This window comes from Ostrea edulis, chromosome 1 (assembly GCF_947568905.1).
Source record: "Ostrea edulis chromosome 1, xbOstEdul1.1, whole genome shotgun sequence".
NCBI lineage: Eukaryota > Metazoa > Mollusca > Bivalvia > Ostreida > Ostreidae > Ostrea > Ostrea edulis.
The window spans coordinates 29,154,967-29,182,529 of NC_079164.1; the positions used below are offsets into that span (position 1 = coordinate 29,154,967).

The 27,563-nt window shown below is 35.5% G+C and overlaps 1 protein-coding gene across 4 annotated transcripts in view; it reads right to left on the bottom strand.

The window, feature by feature from the left end:
- The window catches only part of LOC125663920 (beta-adrenergic receptor kinase 2-like), a 64,463-nt gene extending 37,983 nt beyond the window's left edge, over positions 1-26,480 (bottom strand). For 2 of the 4 annotated variants that reach the window (XM_048896361.2, XM_048896360.2), the window contains exons 1-2: positions 21,025-22,785; positions 3,258-3,359 (exon numbers count right to left, since the gene is read on the bottom strand). In XM_048896361.2, coding sequence (XP_048752318.1) covers positions 3,258-3,359; positions 21,025-21,045 — 123 coding nt within the window. In that variant the 5' untranslated portion in view covers positions 21,046-22,785. The other 2 variants (XM_048896357.2, XM_048896359.2) reach the window with 2 other exon arrangements.
- Positions 26,481-27,563: the final 1,083 nt, after the last annotated feature.

A 27,563-nucleotide genomic window follows, 5' to 3' on the forward strand; every position in this document is an offset into this window, starting at 1 on the left:
AATTTGATTTTACTTGTAACACTTAATTTGACTGGCTGAGCACTCTGAAAAATTTTGTTTTAAAATATATTGTATAATATAACTTGGTATGGGGACACACCCCCTTGATAACCCAAGATGGTACTATTTTTATTGATATCCTCAGCGCTCCAGTGATGTTATCTTGCTAGAGTCCACAATAGTATTGATAGAGATTTAAAAGCTGCCTTTTATTATTGCTAAGAATAATTTTCATATGATACACATATCTGAAAACTTGATGACGATATTCCATGGAAGAACAATTATAGAACCAACACGTGGCCATATTTGAACAGACACCAGAGAAACATTTGACCCCATCTTGACAACAAGGGACTTTGATAGATCTACATATTATAAATACTTAACATTGTATCGGTCTAGCCTTTCAAATGTTTCTGAGACTAAGCATTAAAAATTCTAAAACTATACTAAAATCTAAAACAAGATTTTTACAGAATAATACACCACATTGGGAAATTTTCTTTTTTTGAAAATAGCAATAAAATTAGCCATATGGCACAATTCGAATAGACGAGTGTGGACCTAAGAACCAGAAAATTAATTTTTCGTGGCCTTATATTGCATTTTCTGATACATGACATATTTTGTGTGATCTTTCTGTCAGAGCAACTTCAAAGTCGATCTTGTGCTGTGAAGTAAACATTAGGCCCACAGGGGCTAAGCCCGCTTTGGGCCCAAATTCTGTGATATCATAAATAAAGAAAGGGGTCTAACTCTGACCCAGATAAAAAAAACTACCCACTCGCTTCAAATGCCTAAAAAATCAGAAACTATGTGCGATATATGTAATTTGTCAGTCTCCTTTAATAGACTAATGTTTTATCTACTTGCATGCAAAATTTCAAGCCACAGGTTCTTGTAATAACAGAGATATATTTGATGTGAACTAGTGTGAATATCGCTGCTGTCATAGGCGAGAATCCACCCGATGACCTGGACCGGTAAATGTTCTTGTAAAAATAAACACGTAGAATCAAGAGACCGATGACATATACCTGTGGCTTGAAATTTGGCATGCAAAGTAAAAGCATTAATCTATGCAATGAGACCAGCAGATTACGCATATCGCACATAGTTTCTGATTTTTTAGGCATTTGAAGTGAGTGGGTAGTTTTTTTTAATCTGGGTCAGAGTTAGGCCATTTTCTATATTTATGGTATCACAGAGTTCGGGCCCATAACGGGCTTAGCCCCTGTGATTAGGCCCACATATGTAGTTACACATATCTTCGGTTATCAAGATTCACTGCAACTCCACCTTACGAAATAAAGTATATGTACTCCGGTTATGCGTAGAACCAAGATGGCTTCCTTCACTGTTGACAATTTGTTGCTAAGCAAATCTTTGTGTGGTGCAAGTAATCTCTATCTCCCAGTGTTTGTATACATTTTTATAAACTTTTTATAGACTTGTAGTTTTTGCACTAAATCGTACGGAATGAAGCTAATTTGACCTATGTTATATGATATAATCTAACTTGATGCAGTTTATACTTTATAATCCACAAAGCAGATTATAAAAAGCATTAACTGCACAAGTTAGATTTTATTTTATATATATATATATATATATGATTTTCTGGATCATCCACTTGGTAATCTAAATCTATATCACGTCTCTCTGAAACTGATGACGTCACAATGCATAATGCAATGTTTTATGTGGAAAATATCAACCACGTCACAAACAAAACTGCGAACTGAAAAAAAAATAATTTCACTGAATGTTTGTGTTTTTGATCATTTCAAATATATCTATTATCTTATAAAGGTAGATTTAAAAATATACAAGGAGATACGTGTATATAATAAATTTACCATTACTACAGTAAGCTGACCCGAAGAGTTAGATCACAACTCGTTGACAGACGCAGATCATCAAACCAAAACCAAACGTTTCGCATCCAGTCTCATTTGATCTGATGATTCGCGCCTGTCAATTCGATGTGATCTGACTCTTCAGATTAAGTTACTGTAGTAATAATATATACATATCGTATAGCATAGGTTAAAATTAGCTTCATTCCTTTGAATAAACCGGTAACCCTGAGGAATAAATATATTTCCATTAATTTGCTGGCTGCCAGACAAGGGTATTAATGGGAATGTGGCAATTCTATTTCTGATATTTTCCGATATTATTTCAAACAGAACTGATATTACAGGTAATTATACATTTTGGGCTATTTATGTTTATTCTGCACGGTGATCACACAATAGTTTGCAGTATGAAGCAATGACTTGGGTATTAGAGAGCAAGACCTTGTGGCCCCACCGTAACCAGACAATCCATCTGCTGTAAATATTCTAATGCATGACTATAAGCAATAAAGCTTGAGGTCTTCAATTCTTCTGGCCTGGAGGTTATGAAATGTTTGGAGTACGCACTCCATATTCAAACCCACTATCCATGCTTGGATATTCATACTCCAAAAGTTATCCATAAATTTGAGTGGAATATAGAGAATGAGTATGGTTTGAAGCACTGTGAATGAGTTTGAGTGTGGAGTAAATCTATTCAAAAAGTTTTAAAACCTCCCGGCCTGAATGTAATGCTTGTGTAATGGAATACATTTGGGGCACACAACTGCATGTTGTTGTCCTAAATTTACAGTGTCAATATAAGGAATAGATAGAAAATTTACTATATCTTATCGTAATTGCCAGTTACAGAATTTTTCTAAAAATTATGTGCAATTACTGATTAATAATATGATTGTACAATCATTTTAGTCACTGATTATATATATGAATCCCATGTGTGATTTTGTTTGCAAGCAATATATAGGGTCATGATGTAACAAAGTAAGTGAATATTAGTCCTCCAGAGACTAAAATTTACAGTTTTCATGTGGTAGCCACCTGGGCTACTTTCAAATTCTAGGAACCCCGGAATGATATCTTTTGGTGTAAGGGGAGTAACTGCAAATTTACTCTGGCCCTTTTAATCTGTAATCTGTGCTAAAACCATGTAGCAGTCAACTAGTTCAAAACAAATGTTTTGCAAACCTATATACTACCAGTGTGCAGTTTATCCCAAGCTTTTACTCCAGTTTTACAGAACTTTGTTTTATCAAGACTACTGATATTGTATGGTCATTCCCCCAGGGCTTGCAGTTCAACCTCCATATTACTGATGCGCTGTATGATTGTTTCCCCTGGAATTTAAATTTCGTGTTAGCCAATGCTGTGGCACAATTTCCACATACTTACATGAGACTGAGATAGCAACTCCTTCATTATAAATTGGTCATAGACATCTTTTCCTAGCTTTATTCTCTCTTCATCGGTCTCCAACTTCTCAAACTTTTTAATCTGAAAATACATCATTACCTTTAAAATATCACATACAACATGCATACCCTGCAGAATGCACATCCCCAGAGAAACATAAATCCTCACACTGTTTAGATTCCGTTCTGTTGCACTGACAGACAGACAGATACAGAACTAGGTCGGACAGACCTGTCAAGACTCAATGTCAGTTACACTCATTTCTCACCCAGCTATTTGTACCTCCCAACTTTGCACAGCTTCTGGTAGCTCCTTTACTACATAAACTTTGATATTACATAATAACAAATCTAAAATCTTATTCCCTCTGAATTCATCCACATCATTCAAAACAGTGTGTATGCCTATTGCAAACACCTTGAACACTCTTATCATATTTTCTCGTCCATACATTTATAATATTAGACATTTCTTTTCTGCTCCGACTGTTTGATTACCTAGAAATATATAAACTCGCAAAATATCATGTTCTGGAAAATGATTCTGTTAGCCGTCTACAATACACCATGCCTGTATGGTATGTGGTGGGAAACATTTCAGGAATATACAACTGCCAATATCAAAAATATATCCTTACAAACTACAGATTGTATTGCTCCAGTATGTAGACATATAGGTTAATTTAAGACTCCAAAAACTTCTCATAAACACAGCCAGTTTCTAATGATAATGATTTCCCTGCTAATCAGAGCCAACTTTCTACATTACAGGTCTATGTTAATACTTCTGCAACTCAATCACTTCTGGAAGCCATAACTCAATGACTGCACAATGGTGAAGCTGATATCTCTTTCAAACTTTACCACAGTGTCCACCCCCACCCCCTCCCATACTGCTGACCAGATTGTTGCAAGCATTAGTAACAGGTAAAGAGAATCTGAGACTTGGCATCAAATCACTTCTCAACAGGTGATAAATAAGTTTCAAGGATTCGCTAATTTTATTATACACCATCTCTTTCTTGTCAATTATGAAGACTTGTAAAACAAATGCACTTGCCACCATTCCAATACCTTTTGCACACTCTTCAACCAATCAGATCACACCGGAGAGAAGACTCAGATGTGGATTAAGCACAAGATTGTATCAAATTGATGCAATTACACACTGGATGTACACATGTGGATGAGGTTAAAAGGCTAAAAGCAAATCTGTATAACAGGTTTATTCTAAAATTAATTTTCACAACAAATTCAGTTAAGTATCATTCAAGTTTTATTAACTATATAAGTGGAAATTGATAGTGGTAAAATATCTTAGCTATATGTGTATGATATCTTAGTTGCATTTGTTTTAGCCAGAAGCTCGTGTTTCATATCATAATGTATGTCTGTGACATCATAGTTACATTTGTGGACACATAGCAACAAAACTGTGATGGCATCAATCTACATACAAGGTTTATTTGTGGTTACGAAAATAGCCAAGTAGAACTTTACGAATGACTTTTCCCCACCATTATACGATCAGAAGATAGCTTGCTTATTTACACAGATCCAATACAAAGAAAACTGTTGAGAAGATAAAGAAATATCTCTACTAAGTTTGAATATATAGTCCAATCTTTGGTATCAGTAAAGTGGATTGACAGTATAACTTTCGGAGTTTCCAGAAAAGGACAAAGCAGCCTTCAGGGTAGCTGCAGAACTGTAGCTCTCTGAAAAAATATTTTGACATAACAGAGAGCTACAGAGCCACCCCTTATAAAAACCTTCGATTTACAGCGCACAAAAAGTTGCGCACGGTTGAGGCCTTATATCGTTGTATTCTTGAGTTGCTGTTTCATATCAAAAAATTCTTAACATATTCTCCTACTATACTTGTGTCTAAACATACCTTCAAATATTCATTAAAGCCCCATACGACCTGAAAACTCCCAGCTTCAAATGATTTCGTTATGTTAGGTAGCCGGGTCAATTCGTACCCTGTTGTTGTTGGTATATATTCATAAAATTCTTTATATGTTATGTATTCGCTCTTCATTTATCATCAATACAAATAATTTATAGAAATTAAAAAAATAAAGTTTTTCTAAAGCTAAAATAAGCTCTTGATTCATGAAAATGCTACTAAAGTCCTTAACACTCGTGTGGCAGGGATGGAGACCGCACCAGACTAATGAAAGCCGCATTGCCCTGAGTTTAGCTATTAGAATAATTATTATTTAAAGGCACTGGGATGATACATTATTTAAAATATTTGTGGGGATATGAATTCACATCGAAACGTTATTGTGCAAGTATGGAAATTAACCAGGATTCGAATTGACCCGGCTACCTAACATGGCTACATCAATAAACGAAATCATTTGAAGCTGGGAGTTTTCAGGTTGTATGGGGCTTTAATGAATATTTGAAGGTATGTTTAGACACAAGTATAGTAGGAAAATATGTTAAGAATTTTTTGATATTCAATATATGAAACAGCAACTCAAGAATACAACGATATAAGGCCTCAACCGTGCGCAACTTTTTGTGCGCCGTAAATCGAAGGTTTTTATAAGGGGTGGCTCTGTAGCTCTCTGTTATGTCAAAATATTTTTTCAGAGAGCTACAGTTCTGCAGCTACCTTCAGGGTCAATGTAACCTGTCTTATTCTGTATCCCAATAAGAGATACTTCGTCTTCAGTGATTTTGGGGGCCAATTCAAGGGAGAAAATTGGTCCCAGTTCTTGTTATATATGATCACACACAAATCCTTCAATAAAAATTTACATATTCAAAATGCATACCTGCCATGTTTGCTATATTTTTCAGGCAACAATCTGGGATAATGTTACAAACTTTCTTTTAATGGTTTTAATGTAAAATCACATACAATGAACTTATCATGTATCAAATTATTTAAAGATATTTAAAGAATGCATTAACTTTTAAGCATTGAATGGTATAATGTAAAATCTGAACCATTAACATATTTGACATGGGTATTGATGACCCTAAACACTTTGCAAATGCTGTTAATGGTGAATGGTCCTGCTGCAAAAGACTTTCCGATAATCACTCATTCTGATATATATATATATATATATATGTTAACAAGAGTACCACAAACGGTACTCTTACACTTCTTGAGGGAGACATTGCAACCAATGCTATACATACTTTATTTGTTACAGAATTAAGTCCGAAAAGCACGACCTCAGATGGATACATGGACAGACGCTAAAATGCAAACTGAATACATGTACAACATTCCTTCGAGAGGAAGCTTGTGACTGAATTTCAGGGCAATATCTGTTTATCATTGGAAAGTTCTTCTCATAAGAAATGTTCATGCTAAATATGAAAGCAGTACCTCTTACAATTTGAAAGATATGGCTTATATTCAATCTCTAAATGTAGGTCAAAGGTCAATGCTAAGGTCGCCAGGTAAGATTTTGGCATCAATGGAAAGATCTTGCCACAAGGAATACACATACCAAATTTGAAAAGTCTACCTCTTATGGTGCAAAAGACATGACCAAGGTGAAGTTTTTTCCACAGACAGACAGGTCAAAATCTAGATGCCCCTGAATCTCTATAAGGGCATAACAAGAAATGTAAGTCAGATGCAGCAACCAAATCATTAGTGATAATGTGCATCTACAAATGCTTTATCCATGTAAGTTTGAGCTATGTAAGGTAAATAGTTTTCACTGCTAGAGTTGGCATTCTGTAATAATAGTGCTTGTAGATCAAATCTTTGTAAGTACTCTCCTTTCTCTGTCATATATATTTGCTACATTCCAATCAGTTTATTGCCAACATCATGTAAATCTTCACATCAATTGCACCCCGTTTACCTAAGCCCTTATGCCAACATACTCCTGATTCAAAAGCAAACAGGCTTCAACTGAAAATCAATACACTGCAATAACATAACTTTGCATTTATTTTTGTTCTCAATACCAACTGACAAAGATGGAGCAGAACCTAGTCCATAGCGAAGTTTACTGACCTCCAGCCTGCTGCTGAGGTCACAAATACAACCTGATCCTGATCCCCCCCCCCCCCCCACCCCCAACCTACTAAATGCAGTTCAAATTATCATGTGCTACATAAACACTACCATATATATATTTACATTTGAAATACATAAACATAAAGAGATTTCACACTGCAAGGTATGTTTACTAATCAGCATTAAGGATTGGATTCAGTGGATCAAATGAATTTTCAAGACTGTGCAAAAACGAGAGAGCTACAGATCCATTCATTGTAAAACTATACACATTACAACTTTTCTTGGTACGTGATTTGGGTGTTTGTTATATCTCTGTAGTTTTACATCACCATCTCAAGATTTTAATATCAAATACATAGCTAAATAACCAATAGCGTCCCCCCCCCCCCCCCCCCCCCCCTCATTCGTGTCCAGACATACCTTCAAACATTCTGCATCATATATTGTGGGATTTTAATGTATAAATGGATGGATTTTTAGCTCTTTGGTGTATTCTACCCTCAGTGAATTCTAGATGAAACCAATTTAGAAAAAGAAAAGAAAAGAAACTAGTCAGTATGAAGCACAAGCTTCAGGGACTAAATCAAATGTGGCTATCCTATGCCTTATCCTTACCTGTAACCAATATATTCATGTAAAACATGTTATGAAAATTAATTTGAAAAATAACACAATACAAGTCCCTGGTTACCGAAATGGATGAATGTGATTTGTGTGGTCTTAATGATGACAAGAATCTAGGATATTCTATAAGCATCAATTTCCACTTGTTTAGACTGCATTACTGTGAGCAAGACTTTATGATATCAAAACTGAATTTGTTACAAAAATTAATTTTAAAAATAAGACAATATACAAGTATTTGGTTCTAGCATCTTTATCCACATCCATATATCAAGTAAATAATTGCATCAGTTCAATACAATCTTTATGCTTGATCAATGTCAGAGTCTTTCTTTGGTTATGTGATCTGTGTGGTCTTAATGATGACAAGATATTTTTAAAGAACTCAGATACAATATTCAAGTAGATGTGTCTTACAGGGGCTAATTCAGAGTTATTCCACCTTCAGGATTCATCCATACTAGGGCAAATTTGAAATATTGTAGTGTATAGATGAAGACCATAAAGACATGAGTTTCAAAATTATTCATGTTTTACACTCATGTAAGTTACAGGCTAAATTCCTTTGAAATAGATCTTTATTACAATTAATAACAAGTGTCATAAAAAGCCATCAGTCATGCTGCACATACCATCACAGACAAAGTCAATATCACAACTCCAGTTGTTTTCCTTACAGATGCTCTGTCTGTATTACAGGGATTGACAAACAACAAGCTACCATCACTAGAACAGGCGCTATTTAACATTCAAAGTCGCATAACAGTGCTACAATGGATCCCTTCGCACTGTGGAGTCTATGGTAATGAACAAGCTGACATTCTCGCAAAACAAGGTGCTGGACAACAACAGGAGGAAAACCCAGTCTGCCTTGCAGAGATGAAAACCATAATAAAATCTCTGTACAGAAAATCCAACCATCAAGACAGTTACCACCATCTGTCGAGACCTGAACAAACCGTCCTATTCAGACTGAGGACAGGACACAATAGACTAAACAAACATCTGAACAGAGTGATGAAAGTGGTACCATCCCCAATGTGTCCCTGTGGTGAGGCAGAACAAGATACAACACATATTCTACAGACATGCAAGAACCATCAGGCATTGAGACAAAGGATATGGCCATTACCAACAACCATCCAGGAAAAGCTATTTGGAACAGTGGAGGACTTACAGAAGACCACCACATTCGTAGAGGAAGCAGAAATCCAAGTGTAGAGGCGAACGACAAGAAGAAGAAGATTAATAACATATAATTTAATTCTTATTGTATTCTATAGTCTCTTGATTGGTCAAATACAAATTTGGATATGCAATTCATTTTGTATAATATGGTTTGGTATGGGACCCCCCCCCCCCCCCCAGGTTTGGTATGGGACCCCCCCCCCCCCCAGGTTTGGTATGGGACCCCCCCCCCCCCCCCAGTAACCAGCATCCAGAACTACTTTTTGATAAGTTTACACCACACTACTGCAAACTCTTCGTCGAGGCCTCATTACATCACCTACGTACAGACCTCTCCTATGTGACGCATCACAATATACAGATTTATATATTGTGAGTCCGTGATTATCACGTGGGCAAATAACAATAAAGAAGTAGTTCGTAGTTAAAAGCTTGAAAATATTGACATTACGAGCATTGATATAAAAGTATGGATTTTATTTTAAACATAAAATTATCAAAAGATCATTAAAAGGTAGGGATACTCTGTATAAATTATAGTGTTTAATGTTTACGTTCTTGTTTTGAACTGTTTACGTTTGACGTTATAGTTTTTTCGTCATTCTACAGTGATGTCACACAGTATACGTCGCCTAAGAATGAATTCGCTATCCCATAATGCCTAACTGGAAGAGATTGGTTTGTGAGCAAACGAACTCTGGCGGAAGTTTGCACACTACTGTTGTAAGCCTTCTATGAAATAGAAGATATACAATAAGATACCAGTGTGTAAAAGACAGATTGTTTTCTTGATGTCAAGCAAGATGTGATGCTAGAATCTACTGACAATACTCAAATCACTGAGGTAAAAATCAATACAATCTCTGTATGATATTTGAATAGGCCTAACAGCTTTAAACAAAGATATTATATTCAAATTAATGGTGTATCAAGCATTTGTAAATTTTGCCCAGTTCATTTTGAAATACATTTCTCACTGGCTTGATCCACCTCTCAGAGCAAAAAAAAAAAAACCAAAAACAAAATTTTACCAGATGACGTCACATTTATTTGTGGACTGCAATTATATTTCACCGTGTCGGATTTAATATTCAGGCGACAATGTTGCATGTAAGGGTAAGTTTTGATGTAGTAAAGAAAACTTCAATAAAATCAAAAGCTGCAAATTATTGCATTTTCTGATATTTGAAGACTTGTTTTGTGCGATGTCAAAGACAAACATTGAACAATTTTGTCATTTCTCTGTTGAAGCAAACTTCAAAGTTGATCCTAAAAAGGCAGCGAAATATGCATTTACAAATGAAGATTGTAGCAAACTTCACCTTCAATGACTGCATTTTCAAATTTGACAAAAGTGCCTTTTAGTTACCTTTACAGTTCGACACTTTGTTGGTGCAAATGATTTGCGTTTTTCAGTGTTTGTTATCATGCAGTGTTTACGCACGTTTTAATAAGCGAAGACTTGTAACTTCGTCTTTTTGCAGTGGATCATAAGGAATAATTATCTACTGTTTAATTTTGCCCCAAAATTAAATTTGTTCCTTAAAAAAAAGAAGGAAATGCAAATCTGAGTAGCACAATACAGCTCTTTGGTCACCAACTTAATCAAATCTATATTTAACAAAGTGAAATCTATTAACTGTACCCAATAACAGATGGATGGATGAAAAGACAAACAGACAATGGTGAAACTAATGCATCCCCAAGTTATTTGTCAGAATACTGGTAGAATGTACAAAATTTCAATATACCATAAAAAATAACTACAAATGGCCACAACTTTCTCAAAATTGACAAATAAATGCGAAAATACCAAGTGCATTTAAGGATTACATGTCATATAACATTTCCAAGAAATATCAAACACCCATGCAGTATTTTTTTTTCTGTGAAAGCTTTTATGGCACTGCATAGTAAGAAAGATGCTTAATGAACTGTATAGTATGGAGGAAAAAGCATGAGCAGGAACATTATACATCGCACTTTGTATGACATAATAAAGCCCACAGTAGGGTTGACATTATTGATGATTCAATGCTCTTCAGAATAAAATGAACCTTGTATTTGTGGGATTTTTTTCTTCATTATAAGTAGATTCAGAAATGACCTTGACCTTCACTTTTCAACAATGTTTTTCTCACCATTTTAAGAGGTATTCAATTTAGTAAAATTATCATATTTTTGGATATTGAGAATTTTTCAACTCTTCTATGAGTAAAAAACTATACATATGTACTATGACTTTCTTGTAACTAGAGCTCTTTTTTTTTTTTTTTTTTGCATTTCACCTAATACTTGCAATAGGGTATGTACGTCATGAATTTGGCATTATATAAGGTACGTTCTAAAAACACTTGATTAAATGATGAAAATATCCTGTTGCTATCTAATATTCTCTCTCAAGTTGTTATTGACGCAATTCAGGGTTTGACACTAAGGCATGTCCGACCGACCGAATCTACTATATGATAGGTCCAGTCAGCTAAAATGTTGATTTACTAGCCCGACTGGTCGTGTTAAACAATAAACAAGAAATTTTAGGCCTTTAAACCATAAGATATTTTATTCTCAACTAAAAAAATAACTGCAAAGAGTTTCAGAGCAATTTTGAACCGCGAGATGACATGATCTCTATTTTTAGTTCTAATAAATAAGTCACGGTCGGATGTTTTACGACATCTACTCGATGTTAATGTATGTAAAGTTATGTTTTCGGAAAAATAGATATAAATCAAATTCATTTTCATTTTAAAAAAAAACCCAGTTTAATTGAATCAAATATTTATAGAAAGTGTTTATCAAATTAATAAATTACGCCATACACAGCCATTTTTCGATGTTGACATTTATATGTGCATGAATGTCTCTTTATTCAAATACGACTTCTCGTCTTCAAAGAAAGATGTCCCTAGAGAAAAAAGAGGAAAAGGTTGGGAAGAAACAAACCAGGGCTTAGGTTATGAAATAGAAATTTATTCTAAATGGACTAAAGAATTTCCGTTCTGGGTAGAATTTAAAGAAACAGAAAATGTGTTTGAAAATAAAAACATCAAATTGAATGAAGAGATTAAAGATGTTTTAGTTCAAACTTTATGTTTGTAATGTGAATTAAGTATCAAAATATGGAGAAACTATCAGTTTTTTTCTGGGAAGTTGGTCAGGGCTAGTGGATGTAAAGGTCAGGTCTAGTAAAAATCATTTGAACTAGCCCGACTGGTCTAGTGCTCAAAAAAGTAAATGTCAAACCCTGCAATTCAACTAGTACGTCATACTTTAACAGTTGAAATAAATCAGTTGATTTCATTGGGAAAATCAGACACCACTTTGGAAATTTTTGACGGAGGAAACTGCCGAAATTTAGTAGTAATTCTTTAAGTATGAAGAACACAGCTGAAGGTTACACCCCCCCCCCCGAGTTATTTTAATAACACCGAAGTTAATGATAATCTGTTTGCCATTTGGTGTTTAACAGAATTTTAAATATATGTGTTGAAAATGATCAGTCAATCTACTGATGAAACTTGAACTTGATTAGTAAACATCACTAGCAAAGTACATACCAAATTTCAGCTTAAATCAGAGCATGGTAGAAAAAGTTCGCAAAACTATGAATTGACAGATGGGGAGGAAAGTAATAGTAGTCTTTGGGCTCCTCAGTAGGGAACTAATAAAGACCCTAAATGATGCATTTTGTATGATTTCTGTGTAAAGCTATTGTTTTAAAGAAGATGTGTTTGTGAAACACAAATGTCCCCGATAACAGTCAATTCCAAAGATGGCCACGGTCACAAGGACAAATATTTTGGTACCAGTACAAAGATCTTGTCACAAGAAATACTCATGTGCAATATGAAAGCTCTAATATTTACCAGTTAGAAGTTATGACCAATGTCAAATTTTTAAAAAGTAGGTCAAATGTCAAGGTCAAAAGGTTTAGTACCCATGGAAAGGTCTTGTCACAAGGAATATTCATGTGAAATATCAAAGCTCTAGCACTTACTGTTCAAAAGTTATTAGCAAGGTTAAAATTTTCAAAATGTAGGTCAAACTCCAAGGTCAAGGACACAGGGTAAAAAATGTTGGTACCCACGGAAATGTCTTGTCACAAGGAACACACGTGAAATATCAAAGCTCTATCCCTTACTGTTCAAAAGTTATTAGCAAGGTTAAAGTTTCAGACATGATTACAGAATGACAGACAGGACAAATACAATATGCTCCCCCCCCCCCCCCCCCCCCCCCAATCTTCGATCTCGGGGGCATAAAAATAAGCTCAAAGGCCAAACCTTTTTTTTTATCACATATACCACTTTATCCAGTGGATATACATGTAACTCACACAATAAATTATACATACACCATAGTAGTTGTTCCTATGCCGAGTGACGTAATGTGCATAGGAAATGGATCAGATTGACAAAATTCCCAAACAAAAGGCCTATGGGCCACATCGCTCTCCTGAGTCACCTTGGCCCATATCTTAAGATTTTCCCTCTATATTCATATATAAAACTTTGATCCCCTATCGTAGCCCCAAATCTACCCCTGGGGGCCATGATTTTAACAAACTTGAATCTGCACTATGTCAGAAACCGTTCATGTAGATATAAACTTTTCTGGCCCAGTGTTTCTTCAAAGGATTTTTAAATGATTTTTCCAATATATATTTGTATGTAAAACTTTGATCCCCTATTGTGGCCCCATCCTACCCCTGGGGGTCATGATTTTAACAAACTTGAATCTGCACAATGTCAGATATATCTGTAAATAGACTGATTACTTATTACTATCTGATGGAAAAATTTTACCTGTGGAAGCAGAAATATCCATTTGTTGTTAAAAGGGGGAAAGGTACCCTTCAGCAGTAGCGAAAAAGATGAGAAAGTATGAGAATTTTAATGTTCCACGGTCTTAGATGACTGCCCATAATTTACAGTATTTGGAGTTATCTCCCTTTGATGAGTCATGTGACATATTGCAATCCCTTTAAACACTTATCTAACATCCTCAACACTGTACAGTATTTTATTGATTTTCAAATACTCTTTCTCAGAAAAAATTGGAGACAATGATTGATTTTCCTCTTGTTGTAAAATGAGAACTGCCGTTGACACAATACTTATCGCCAAAAAACTCAATCTCGCTGCATAAGCAAACATTCTGGGAAAGCATTGGACATTCAATAGCCACAATAAACTGACTCAGAATTCATAGCATGTCATCTATTTAAAATCATTTATAAATATCTGGCACATATAATTTGTGTGCAGCACATGTTTACATCAAAGTCTGTCAATGACTTACGATATAGTCATACCCAGGAAAGGGGGTTAACAACTTCCAAGTCAGCAGTTCTGAATAAATAGTTTTTCTCTTGTTCATGAAACAATTTCAAAAAAGCAAAACAATCAAAAAAAGCAAATCCTACTCTCTAGCTAAGTACACTAACTATAAAATGCCAACATCCTAACCTAGTTTACTGTTCATTACTGATTTCTCCTGCAACATTTTTCACCATAAAAAAAACTTAAGCTTTTGAAATAATCTCCTATTCTATCTAAAATATTTACATTAAATAAGGATATTTATGAAATGTGTCTTAGAGAGACAGATGTCTATATATTGAACCACAAAGACAACAGATGGAGTTAGGCCTTGTAACGAACTGTCATCACTCAAACATTTATGGGAAAACTAGGTACACAAACTAAACAAATGGCCTAAAAGCATCTCAAGGACACCTACACAAACTAAAGTGGCCTAAAGACATCTCAAGGACACCTAAACACACTAAAGAGGTGACCTACAAAAAGCTAAAGGACATCTTTACATGCAATAAAGGAGATGGCCTAAAGACATATCTCAAGGACATCTAAACACACTAAAGACATCTCAAGGACATCTAAACATACTAAAGACATCTCAAGGATACCTAAATATACTAAAGACATCTCAAGGACATCTAAACACACTAAAGACATCTCAAGGACACCTTACCATACCATAGACATCTAAAGGACAACAAACATACTAAAGACATTTCAAGGACACCTTAACATACTAAAGACATCTCAAGGACACCTCAACATACTAAAGACATCTCAAGGACACTTAAACATACTAAAGACATCTCAAGGACACCTTAACATACTAAAGACATCTCAAAGACAACAAACATACTAAAGACATCTCAAGGACACCTTAACATACTAAAGCAGCAGAGGTTCTTATCAGAATCATCAACCATTGGTAGCTATCACACACCTCTTAAAATCTCTACAACTTAAAATGTACATTTGTCTCTTTTAGAATGAGTATTTCAATTAGAAAACAAGATTGAGTGAAAGTTAAAACCATATAGTGTTAGAGTTTGTATGTGTAATTAAGAACTTTTCTTTAAAATATCAAGTGACAGTGATGGATATGTAGATCTGTATTGTGAGAATTGATTTCCTGCATGAATGGGTATGCTATCATACTTCCAAGTTTACTAAACACATTATACAGGATTATAAAAAAGGGGAAGTCATTAGGACCTTATTCATGAAATCACAAGACCACCATCTCATTCTCTAACAATAACCGTGATTCCCTGAAACTTTTTTTCACATGACTGATGGTTGAAGTACTGTACATCCTTCACAGGACCCTGTTTCACAGAACCTCCATTTTGTCACATTTGGAGGGACTAATCCACGATTTATGATTCATCCTTTGTTCTACCTCTCTTTAATGAGGTGGCTAATAGACTAAAACACAAGTTTTCTCCCCACAGTAATGGCTTTTGCTCCTGTCCTATTCCCAACAGAGCTTCTATCTATTGATTGCTTCCAGCACAAGTTCAATTCCCCTGACCAATTTTGAAATAATAAGTGTTTTCAGCAATGAGACTGATCATATCATCTGTGCATTGCTACTACAATTGTGGGGTTCTTATGTATCTCCATTAAATGGAAAATTGATGATGGTTTTCATCTTTGTAACTTAATATTAAGAAATCCTCTAAATGTCTGACATTTTGGATATATAGAAAGCAAAAAAAATCCTCTCAAGATAATTGCCTGATAAAATGAAACATGCACTGCAGAGAATTGCTGATCAAAAATTATAACAACAGTGTTCGCCAAGATTCGTTGGACAAGTCCGGTAAAAATTCGTAAGGTCCAAAATAAAACCACTAATAATTCCGACATAATGTCTGGCAACATTCTTAGTTTTAGTTTCTACCTTTTCAGTCTTGACCATGTGGAATCTTGCTCCTAAAATCAATCTCTTATTAGAAAAAGCATCTGAATGATCTGGACTAAGTGAGCCATGTTAAGTCTAAAATTTCACGAGGGCGCCATCCCGGTAAAAAAACCTGTTAATCCTAGAGCAAGAGGCAGCTATAGCATTGATCTGAAGATTTACAAGGCAATGAAGAGAAGACAGAGGAGGAGAATGATTTTGATGATGAGGCAGTAGAGAACATGTATTCACTTCTACATTAAAGAGCAATAATGCCAATTACCTAACACCCATCAGTAATCACACCTGTACTTCCAGAGCAGTGTGGTGAGGTGTGATGGGCTGGACAAGGTATTCAAGAGGTGTTAATTACAAATAATTGCTGAACAAGAGGCCCATGGACCACATCGCTCACCTGAGTCACCTTGGCCCATATCTGAAGTCTTTCCTAATTTGCATGTAAAACCTTAGTCCCTATTGTGGCCCCTACCTACCCCTGGAGGCCATAATTCTTACAAACTTGAATCTGCACTATGTCAGAAAGCTTTCATGTAATTAAATGTCAACTTCTTGGGCCCAAAGGTTCTTGAGAAGAATATTTTTAAAGATTTTCCCTATATATTTGTATGTAAAACTTTGATCCCCTATTGTGGCCCAAACCTATCCTCAGAAGCCATGATATGAACAAACTTGAATCTGCACCATGTCAGGAAGCTTTCATTTAAATTAATCTCAGCTCTTCTGGCTCAGTGGTTCTTGAGAAGACTTTCCCTATATATCTGTATAACTTTGATCCCCTATTGTGGCCCCAACCTACTCCGGGGGCCATGATTTTAACAAATTTGAATCTGCACTATGTCAGGAAGCTTTCAGGAAAATGTCAGCTCTTCTGGTCAATTGGCTCTTGAGAAGATTTTTTAAAAGATTTTCTCTATTTATTCCCATGTAAAATTTTGGTCCCCTATTGTGACCCCAACCTACCCCCGGGGCCATAATTTGAACAAACTTGAATCTAGAGTTGGGTACCACAGAAAATAAAGGTACCGCGGTATACCGTGGTATTTGCAAAATACCGCGGTACATACCACGGTATACCGCAGATTTAATCTTTTAATTGTATGATTCAGTTTTAGTGGATTTTAGTTTGTGATTTATTGTATATAATGAGCTGTTATTAGTTTATTGATTGTAAATTGCATTTAATTTATTCAAATATAAATGATAAGGAAAATATCTTATTTAAATCTTAAACCAGTTAACAGAACAAAAGTTTAATCCAAACATAAAAGTATATTGTACATACAATATAGCAGTGTCTCTGTATCATGACTAGAATCGACTGTGACTAGACTACTGACTGGAACGACTATCAAAATAATTAATAGGGGGAAACCTGTGGATTTTATTTGACACGATCTCAAAGTCTAGAAGTTCTTAGAGTCGCGAATGACGAGAACTTCTACATGTAGAATACGCCTGTCCACTTCTCTAAAAAGAATAACGAGAACATGTGCGCACGAACATGTTCTTGTTCTTCGACCACAATTCCTACATTCTTGCACCTCAAACCCATTAACTCGGTGTTCAGAATCGGCAGGAATTTGTACTCGCGCGACGAAAGGTGGTTTCGAACGCACAAGTCTGCATCTGCCATTTTATGTTTTTTTTTTGCTTGGGGTTTGCCTAATAGGCGGAAATGGTATTCGACCCGAATAAACCAAACAACATAAAAACAATTTTTATAATCTACCTTATATATTAAAATGATAATTTAATGAAATGTTTTCTATTATTTTTTTGTTTAATTTTGATTTGTTTTCATATCATTAATAATCAAATCATCGCAATTTATACTTCCTATGTTTTACTGATTGTGTACAGTTATTAGACTTACCTTTCATTGCATCACAACGAGGGAACGATGTAAATACAGTGAGTCACTGCGTGCACAAATTTCTTTAATTATTTTTTTCTTGTTTCAATTTCAGTTTTTTGTTAAGAGTTATCAGACTTGAATATACCGGTATTTCGCCTCGTGTACCGCGGTACATACCGGTACCAGAAAAATACCGGTACACCGGTAATACCGCGCACCTCTACTTGAATCTGCACTAAGTCAGGAAACTTTCATGTAAATCTTAGTTCTTCTGGCTCAGTGGTTCTTAATAAGATTTTTAAATGGCCCTACCCTAATATTGCATTTTTATGATTATCTCCCACTTGAAGAGGGCATGGCCCTTCATTTGAACAAATTTGAAAGCCCTTCACCTAAGGATGCTTTGTGTCAGGTTTGGTTGAATTGACCTAGTGGTTCTGGAGAAGATGAAAATGTGAAAAGTTTACAACAACGACGGCAGACAACGGACAAAATTTGATCAGAAAATCTCACTTGAGCCTTCGGCTTAGGTGAGCTAAAAAGCATTGGCGTTGGAATACAAATAATGAATGTTTTTGAGGTAGAGTATATTTAAGCATATTATAAACAATAAAAAAATGTATGGAAACCTATTTTCAACCTCTCTAAATATTACTATGCATTCAAACGATATAATGAAACAAACGCTCACATTTAATATATGATCCATTCACATGTCTCATGGATTTCTTGCATTATATTTCATCAGATGTGGGCTAGCATGTTTTGTTGTGGGCTCCCAGAATAAACATTTCAGGGGCCCACATGGCTCCTGGAAATTTTAGTTAGGTTTCAACCCTGACCAGGCCTGGATTTTTAAAAATAAACTCAAACTTGGACTGAAGTCTGAGATTTTACTCAAATTTTGACAGCTCAAATAACAGAAAACTCGAAACTTGAGCTTGAGGTTTTTGTTTTAGATAAATCCAAGCCAGACACCGAAATCACATTCCTTCAAATACTGAAGCTCTCCTCTCTTTTAAAAGTTTGATATTTTAATCATTTTGTCCTGATAAATTCTTTTAAACACAAAACAAAAAAACTGAGTCAGCATTTCCTCCAATCCCCTTCCATGCTGTTTATAGAATGGTTTCTGCCTCAGCAATGAGAATAGTGCTCTGAACTATGCATTAAAGTGATCAATATTATGTTATGGGTGTGTAATGGACTCCAATTGTCTCTGAGAGACCAATACAGAAGATGACATTACAATAGTAAATTATAGTACCCAAGACCCAAACCAAGGTCAATTCCATCTGTTGTAATGAGGCTGAAATAAATCACAAAAAGTCCAGCAATTATAATGAAGCTAAAATAAATTACAAACACATGTAAATGAACAAAATAATCTCCCAAAAAATAATTTAAACATTAATTAGACAAGGCCATTGCCTCAGAATGATACTGTAACCAGGTAAGTACTATGAATATATGTATACCAATCAGCATTCCTTGATTCAGTATGAATATCATATTACACAAAATCACAGGTCTTTAAACCATTTATCTTCACATTAAAACATTTTAAAATAGTTCCTGGATTGTTTTTGGTTCTTAAAGAATTTATGCCAGGAATCTTTCTGAGAAATAGTCTACACCGCATTGTGAAGCTTGTCAGTGTAATATTTTTCTGCTAAATTTCCTGCCAACAACAACATGGATCAAACATCTGACCATCTGTTCCAAAAGTGAATACACTATGACTTTGTCTTTATCTCTCACAGAATTTTCCCTATCAACAGAACAGATACAAGGATCAGAGGTTCATTTAGCAACATAAATAAAGAAATAAAGATGATCATATCAGGAGTTTTCATAATGAGGTACAAAAAATAAGTTCACATCTAAACAAACTTTTCAGACTGAAATGGCCTGCTCATAAAAGTGCAAGCAAATCACAGGATACTGCTAGTGGGTTCTGCAGAGCATGAACCTTGTAGTCACAGGAGCACTTGTAACTGTTCACAAGATGGATTACACTGTGTACAAGCCAGTAGTATATACTACAGTCATTGGCTTGTACACAGTGACTGGGGCACCACATACCAATCTCTTGTTTGACAGCATGTACTGTGATGCTCCACTCTTGAGCTAACACCACTACTGTATTTCAACCTGACACCAAGCCTAAGAATCTTCCATCCCATTACACAGATTTCTCCATATACATGTAACCACCTAATAATTATCCCCCCCTCATCTATCATAAAAACATGATGGAATCACTACTCAGTTATCCATCCATTCTATGCAATTCTCCATACAGCCATTTAGTGCTTTCAGAACTATCTCTGTATCATTTCTATCAATATCAATAGTCAGTCACACCCCCCCCCCCCACCTGACAGGGCACTCTGAATCTTCACTAAGCCTCTACAAATGTTTATAACACTTTTCCAATCAGCAGACATCTTTTCTGACCAGTCGCTCAAGGCCTTTCCATCAAATTTCTAAAATAAATAAATAGACCTGTGTACAACAGCTTACACTGATTTCTGTATATCACATCAATCTTTACAAACCTGTAGAAAGCCTGAAAATCCCATTGGGACTGAGACTCTCTCTCTCTCTCTTTCTCTGATACACAAACACAATAACATCATTATATAACCCTTTAGTCTTACATTTATCAGAGCAATCTGTCCAATAACCCATTGAACACCCCAAGGTTTATGTCAATATTGTAGACAACAGTCCACAGAAGGTTAGAACTAAGCTTTTCTCTTGGCCTAGCTGTCCTAGTCAATGATGGCATAAATAAGATGAGTGTATATCTGTGGGATTTACCTGTTCTGTTCTTGACCACATACACCTGAGAATATCCAGATGCCCAACTCTGTCATAAGACTACCATAGAATCCCTTATGTATCTCTCCATCAGCTATTGGTATCGTGTAAAGCATCAGTTATTCACAAGAAATGTATAAAATTTACATAAAATAGTATACAACTCCCTCATTTCTGTAGAAAAAAAGCTGTACGGACAACTCAGCACACACAGGAACACACTTAATCTTATACCTAGTACTGAAATAATACACATATTTGCCAAACCAAACCATGAAAGATCTAACTTTGTTTTATCACAAACAAATTACACATGATACCAGTCTTAGAGGCCATGGAGTACACCTGCACTGCCCCCCACTCTTTCCCCATCTTAAAACTTCAAACCAAGTACAAAAGTACAACATGATTAGCACTGGTGCTTTAGCGTGTAATTTATTCAGAACTTAATTCACCATGTAACGCAAGCAGAGTGTACATTGCAAAGCACTTAAATGCCTCCTTCACATCCAAAATATCTGCATCATTTGTAAATGAGGGATTAATCATGAGACAACAGGAGAAATGAGAGACTGTCACTATATGATGGGAATTCGCTCATTTTATCTGGGGAATGCAATCTCTGTACCTGACATAATCATTACGAATTGTTGGTAAACTGAGCACATGTTACTAGCGTATTGATGATGTGTGTGGGGGGTGTGCAGTGTGTGGGAAGTAGATCAATAGTCCCTCTCTACCTCTTCTGACCTGCCGGAGTTTATCATCCCAGCTTCCCTGGTCCTACAATCAATATTTATTTCTAATAAATGTGCAGGGGACATATATCAGTAGATTAAAGCAGCTGGTAGAGGGATTCTCAGTGTCTGCCACCGGAATTACTCAGCCAAGTGTATTGGCACATTCTAATGAGTTTGGGGATTTAGTTTCAAACCAAAAGATTTACAAACGTTGTCTGTTGGTTTAAACAGATATTTAACATTGTGCATGTTTACATTTGTGCATCTGTTCTGTAAATTTCTAATTCCTTTAATTCTTGTTCTTTTCTATCTTCTCCTCCCACCCACAATGTGACTTACACACATATACATGTAGTTCTATATACATGTATCTAATCAATGTTTATCTTAACACTCTGCTTCCCTATTAATTCAAAGCTTTCTTTTTATCTCTAAAGTAAGAAATCTAATTTGTAACATAAAAAATTAACAAATGAAAATCTCAATAGCTGCACTTAAATCTCCCATTTCAGACTTGCTCTCCACAGCATTGAGATGACATCAGGTGCAAACTATACTTTATCCCTATACACTAAACAACATCAAGCATATTTACATTCTTCACTACTTTTTTCCAAGGTCCACTGTATACATGGTATAAGAGCTCTATGGATTCTCCAACCCTACTTATCTACTTCCAGCATGCAGGGCTCTAACATAACTTCCAGGAAGAGGATACCATAGTTTTTTTTAAAGTTTTTTATTACAGAACATGACATCCTGCACAACACACAAAAAGGGGCATATATTTCAAGCACAATACAACACTACTATTATAATACACTTCTCATCATATTTCAGGAAATTATCTTCCTATTGAAAGCTGTAATATTCTGAGACTATGTAATTCTGACAATGAAAGCTGTAGTATTCTGAGACTATGTAAAATTTCCAGGAAATAATATGCAGATGATAATTGTTCAAAGGAGGGGGGGATGTAGGAAATATTTTACCACAGTTTAGCAAGCTGGATACTCTACACAGTTCACCTACCTCCTCATAAAACTTTAATTGTGGAACTGCTTCATCACAGACATTTTCACAAAAGTCCTTAAAGAGCAAATAACCTGAAAAATACAAAAAAAAAAAAAAATCTATATTAATCAGTGTCCTTATACGTCTACCATATCAAAGAAGCTGAAGCCTAACATTTTACATGTCGTGGACTTATCACTCTAATCATCGATGGTGCGTACTATTGGTCTAATCCAGTCTATAATTGTTGTTCTGTTTCTGAAATATTAATGAACTTGTACGTTGTAATTTACTTTGATAGTCATTAAAGCAGCACTCTCCTCTGTGAGCTACCTGTAACAGGTGTACAACATACAGACAATACATACTCATCTTGACAGCATTACAGACACAACTGCAATCCAGTAAAGAGAAAATAGCAGTACATTTCTGGTTCCCTTATTGAAAACAAACTCCATCTACTTATTTAAATGATAATACACTGATATCTTCCAGAGTTCAGCTGGTCATTAGTACTACTACACATTTGAATTTATTCAGGGAACATCAATGATGCAACATCTGGTATATGAATTGGAATATACTCCAATGAACACCAAGAGTATTTGGGTACAAATTTTAAAAGAAATTGTGTTGTCTGCAACTGTTGGTTTACTATCAAATATATATATATATGAAACTGAATCATGCATGCAAGGTTTCTTTCAACATTACACCACCATCACCCCAAAGAATAATTCAGTAAAAGGAAGAAAAATAGAAGTACATTCCATGGTATGATTTCAGATTTAAGTATTTAAACAGAGAGCATGTGACCTGCAGTGATCTTTCAAGACATCTCCATGGGTGTACATAAGCTTCAATTCCTTCAAGTTCAGAGATGAATATTTCCATGAGGCTGGTTCAAGCTTGACCAAGACATCTGATTCAAGAAAGCCCCTGCCTTCTGTGTGAACAGTCTGACAGATGTCATGACTCTATATTATATATATAGTATAGTACTGCATGCTTCACAAAAAAGCTGACGATTACAAAAGGGTACTGTTTCTGTATGGGCTAATGTGAACGCCCTTAAGTCTTGTTTATCTATGATGGTTTTTCCTTTTATCATTCATATGACATAAAGTTTGCTCTTGTGCCAAATACTTAAAAATGTGTGAAGCATTCAGGGCTCAACCTTCATTAAAATATCCAATGAACAAATCCAGCTCTAAATAAAGTTACGAAAAATTAACTTTATTATCAAAACTGCATGTATTTAAACTATTTATGGATAATATAGAATTAAGTTTTGATACATACCTATGATAAGGGTGCACAATTTGACTGCATGTTTATTGTTCTTTAAGACAAATGTTACATAACGCTGAACTTACTAAAAGCTTAGCAACGCGAGAAGTCTACTTTCACCCTTGTCATACAATTATTCCTTAAACCTGGAAATGTAGATATCCAGCTTGAAATAGTCTTTCTCTTTTTTGTGCATGCTTCTTACCTCTAACTTTCTCATCATCATCATTTCTTTTTCTAGTCTACTTAGTTTTGTTTAGTCTATGATATCAATGCGTGACTAAAACGGAAATGATTTTACACTTCTAGACTGGCTATCTCCAATATAGCATAAATTGCATAGCCAGAGACCTTTGCTGCTTACCTTTATTAGTTCTCATAACAATGAAGACCAGTTTACACTCAATGTTTGTGATTAAAAAAAATATATCTAAGCATTTATTTTAACTTTTATGCTTGACTCAGCTTGAACTATGTGGGAATTATCTTTCCCATTCAAATTTAACACTATTTGATAATGTTTTTAAAAAAGTTACTTACAAGTGCAATTGGACAGGTGTTGAGGACCAGCATTAATGGGGATCAACGTGTCCAATCACAAAATAAATTGGACACAGACAAATGTAAATGTTCAGCCCTGGCACTTGACAATATATTAAAAATTGGCCTTCACCTCATGGGTCAACAGAGCCACCTCCCTTACTTATGAAATTAATTGTTTAGTGGAACATAGGTGAGGTAGTCATCATACTAGACTGTGCAATTCACCTACATAGACAGTTTCAGAACAAATTCTCAAAGTCAAATCTCCTTCAACTTTGTTTAAGACATTCAGCTGCTTTGGGATGCCACATACTTATTTCCTTAGTGAAACAGAAACCAGGGGAGCCTTTGGTCTGAGAGATATCTTGGATCAGTGTATTGTTAATCTGACACTGAATCTGAGCTGTTGTACATTTTTATAGGTGCAAACTCAAAGTTAATCTTACGACTATTGTTATTGTACACAAATAAAAAGTTCTAATTGATGTTATAACATTGCACACACTAACTAATGTTTATCCCTTATCCCCTCTAAACACGACAAACAGTGTACATGTGAGTGTGTGTGCGGGGGGGGGGGGGGGGGGGGGGGGGGGGGGGGGGGGGGGGGTGTTCCATGTAATCTACACAGCTATATCTATGAGTGTGTGGTATGTTTAAACCTTAATTCTTATCCCCATTGTAAGACAAATAATTTTTACTCGAATTTCTTACCCACTTTACACTATTCCTAATGACATCCTTTGATACCTTAATTAACCTGCATGTGTCATAAACTACCAAACATCAGATCATCAATCATATTAATATTAACGAAGAGCGAATTGAAATAATGATTTAAGATGCTATTTACACAGTAAACACATTATCATTATCATTGGTTTCACTAGTCTACACAAATAAAAATCAATACCCATTGTCAGATTAACACTATCATACCTTGCCCATTTGAAATACATGCATTTGCTGATAAATATGTTTTCCACAGCATCAAAGTGAAAATTATGCAGGGCTTCTCAGCATACATGCATGCACCAGAGTTACCTTGTGCATACTGTTTACATCTATTCCTTGGGGACAGTGTTCAGTCGACTATGTACACTTTAATAGAGAAGATAAGCAGAGACTGGGAAGAGGTGCATTTCAAGGTGTTTGCTGTTATTAGTTTTCCCTTCGACTGTCAATTTGTATATATACCATGTGATGACTATAACACTTCCGTATCTCTCAAAATGACCTCGCACTCACCCAATTTCTGTCCAAAGATTTTGTCGAATGTCACTTCGCCCATTTTTGTTAGGTGTTTATGCATCACGCTTCGAACGCTGAAAAATAAATTATAATCACAATTATTTCTCTTATGAATATTATCATTGTGGGGGGAAAAAACCCCATTGGGAACCCACATTGTCTGGAGTACACCAACAACTGATCAATCGCGAAGACCTTACAACGATAAAGCATGGTATGACCATCAAACAATTTGTACCTAGGGTCGGGCAAAATTATTTTCTTGCTTGCTCTGGCTGCTGGAGTGGACTTGCTTTTCTCCATTGCCATCAAATAGCTCACATCGGCCAGAACTGCTTCTAAATCCGCCATTTTGTCTGAATTGGATTCAACCTTCCCAAAATAATATCGTCTCGGCGGACTAAATTTTCCTTCCTTGACTTGTTTTAACACACCAGACTCACAGAGGATACATCCCATGTATGTAAACGGTCATCTTGTCTTCAAAATTCACACATAACTCCCAAAATCATCCGTTGTATCCGAGCTTTCCACCGTGCATATCAAATGAGTCCATACTCTGCAATGTAAATATTAATTAGTTCGGCAGTGCTGACTGGTTGAGGAGATGTATATTACGAGCTTTATCATTGGTTAAAAGCACAGAGAGAGGAATCAATAGATATATTTCAAGAGAAAACACCGACAAAATGATCTATTTAAATTCTTATTTAAAACGTACACACAAACAAACAAAAAGTATATTTGTGTAATTTTTTGTTGTTGTAATTTTGATGCGCAACAAAAAATATTACATACCTTTCGGCAGCTGGTATTGTTAACAATTGTGCAGTATAGAACTTGAAATTGCATGAAACTGTTCTCTCTTAGGATTGAAAACAACCAAACCAGTCACTCTGTATGATATTTTTCAAATATTGATTAAGGTATGTTGATTACGTAATTAGTTACAACGACAATATATTGTGACGTCATAATCATTTAATTTATACTAACGTGCAACGTTACGCGGCCCATGACCACCGTGGTCCAACGTCATTTGGATACAACACGGGATAGAAATTATGTCAATCGTGCTTTTAACACAGAGTACAACTAGATCTAACCCTTGCTGTAATTTACTATATATAAAGAGTGTGGATGTCCGAGAGGAGGGGGTAGAATTTATTCTTACATTAAGAATTAGGAGACGCAATGAATTTTGATTTGAATGTTATAGGCTATCCAGGCCTATAGATATAAAGCATTTGGTCAGATCCCCTACCACTTGATCACACACTTCAATACAGAACAAGAGATGTTTGTAAAACATAAATCCCCCCCCACCCCCCCCCCCCCCCCCCCCCCCCCCCCCCCCCCCGGTGCAAAATTGAAAAGGGTTATACACATGCAACATTTAATTGAAAGTAGTATCACCAATCATTCAAAACATCGAACAGACAATATCTTCCTATGTCAAGAGTGGATTGACTATGTGACCTAAAAATCAATAGGGGTCATCTACTCCTTTTAAAATATAGGAGGCAATATACATTACTATGTCTAGTTTGACCCTTGAATTTTGATCAAAATCAATAGGGGTCATCTTCTTCTGAAGATGTACCAGTGTACCAAGTTTGATGTCTGTCAAGCAAAGGGTTCTACAGATATTGAACGGACAGTATTACTCCTATGTTCAGTTTGACCCTTGACCATATGACC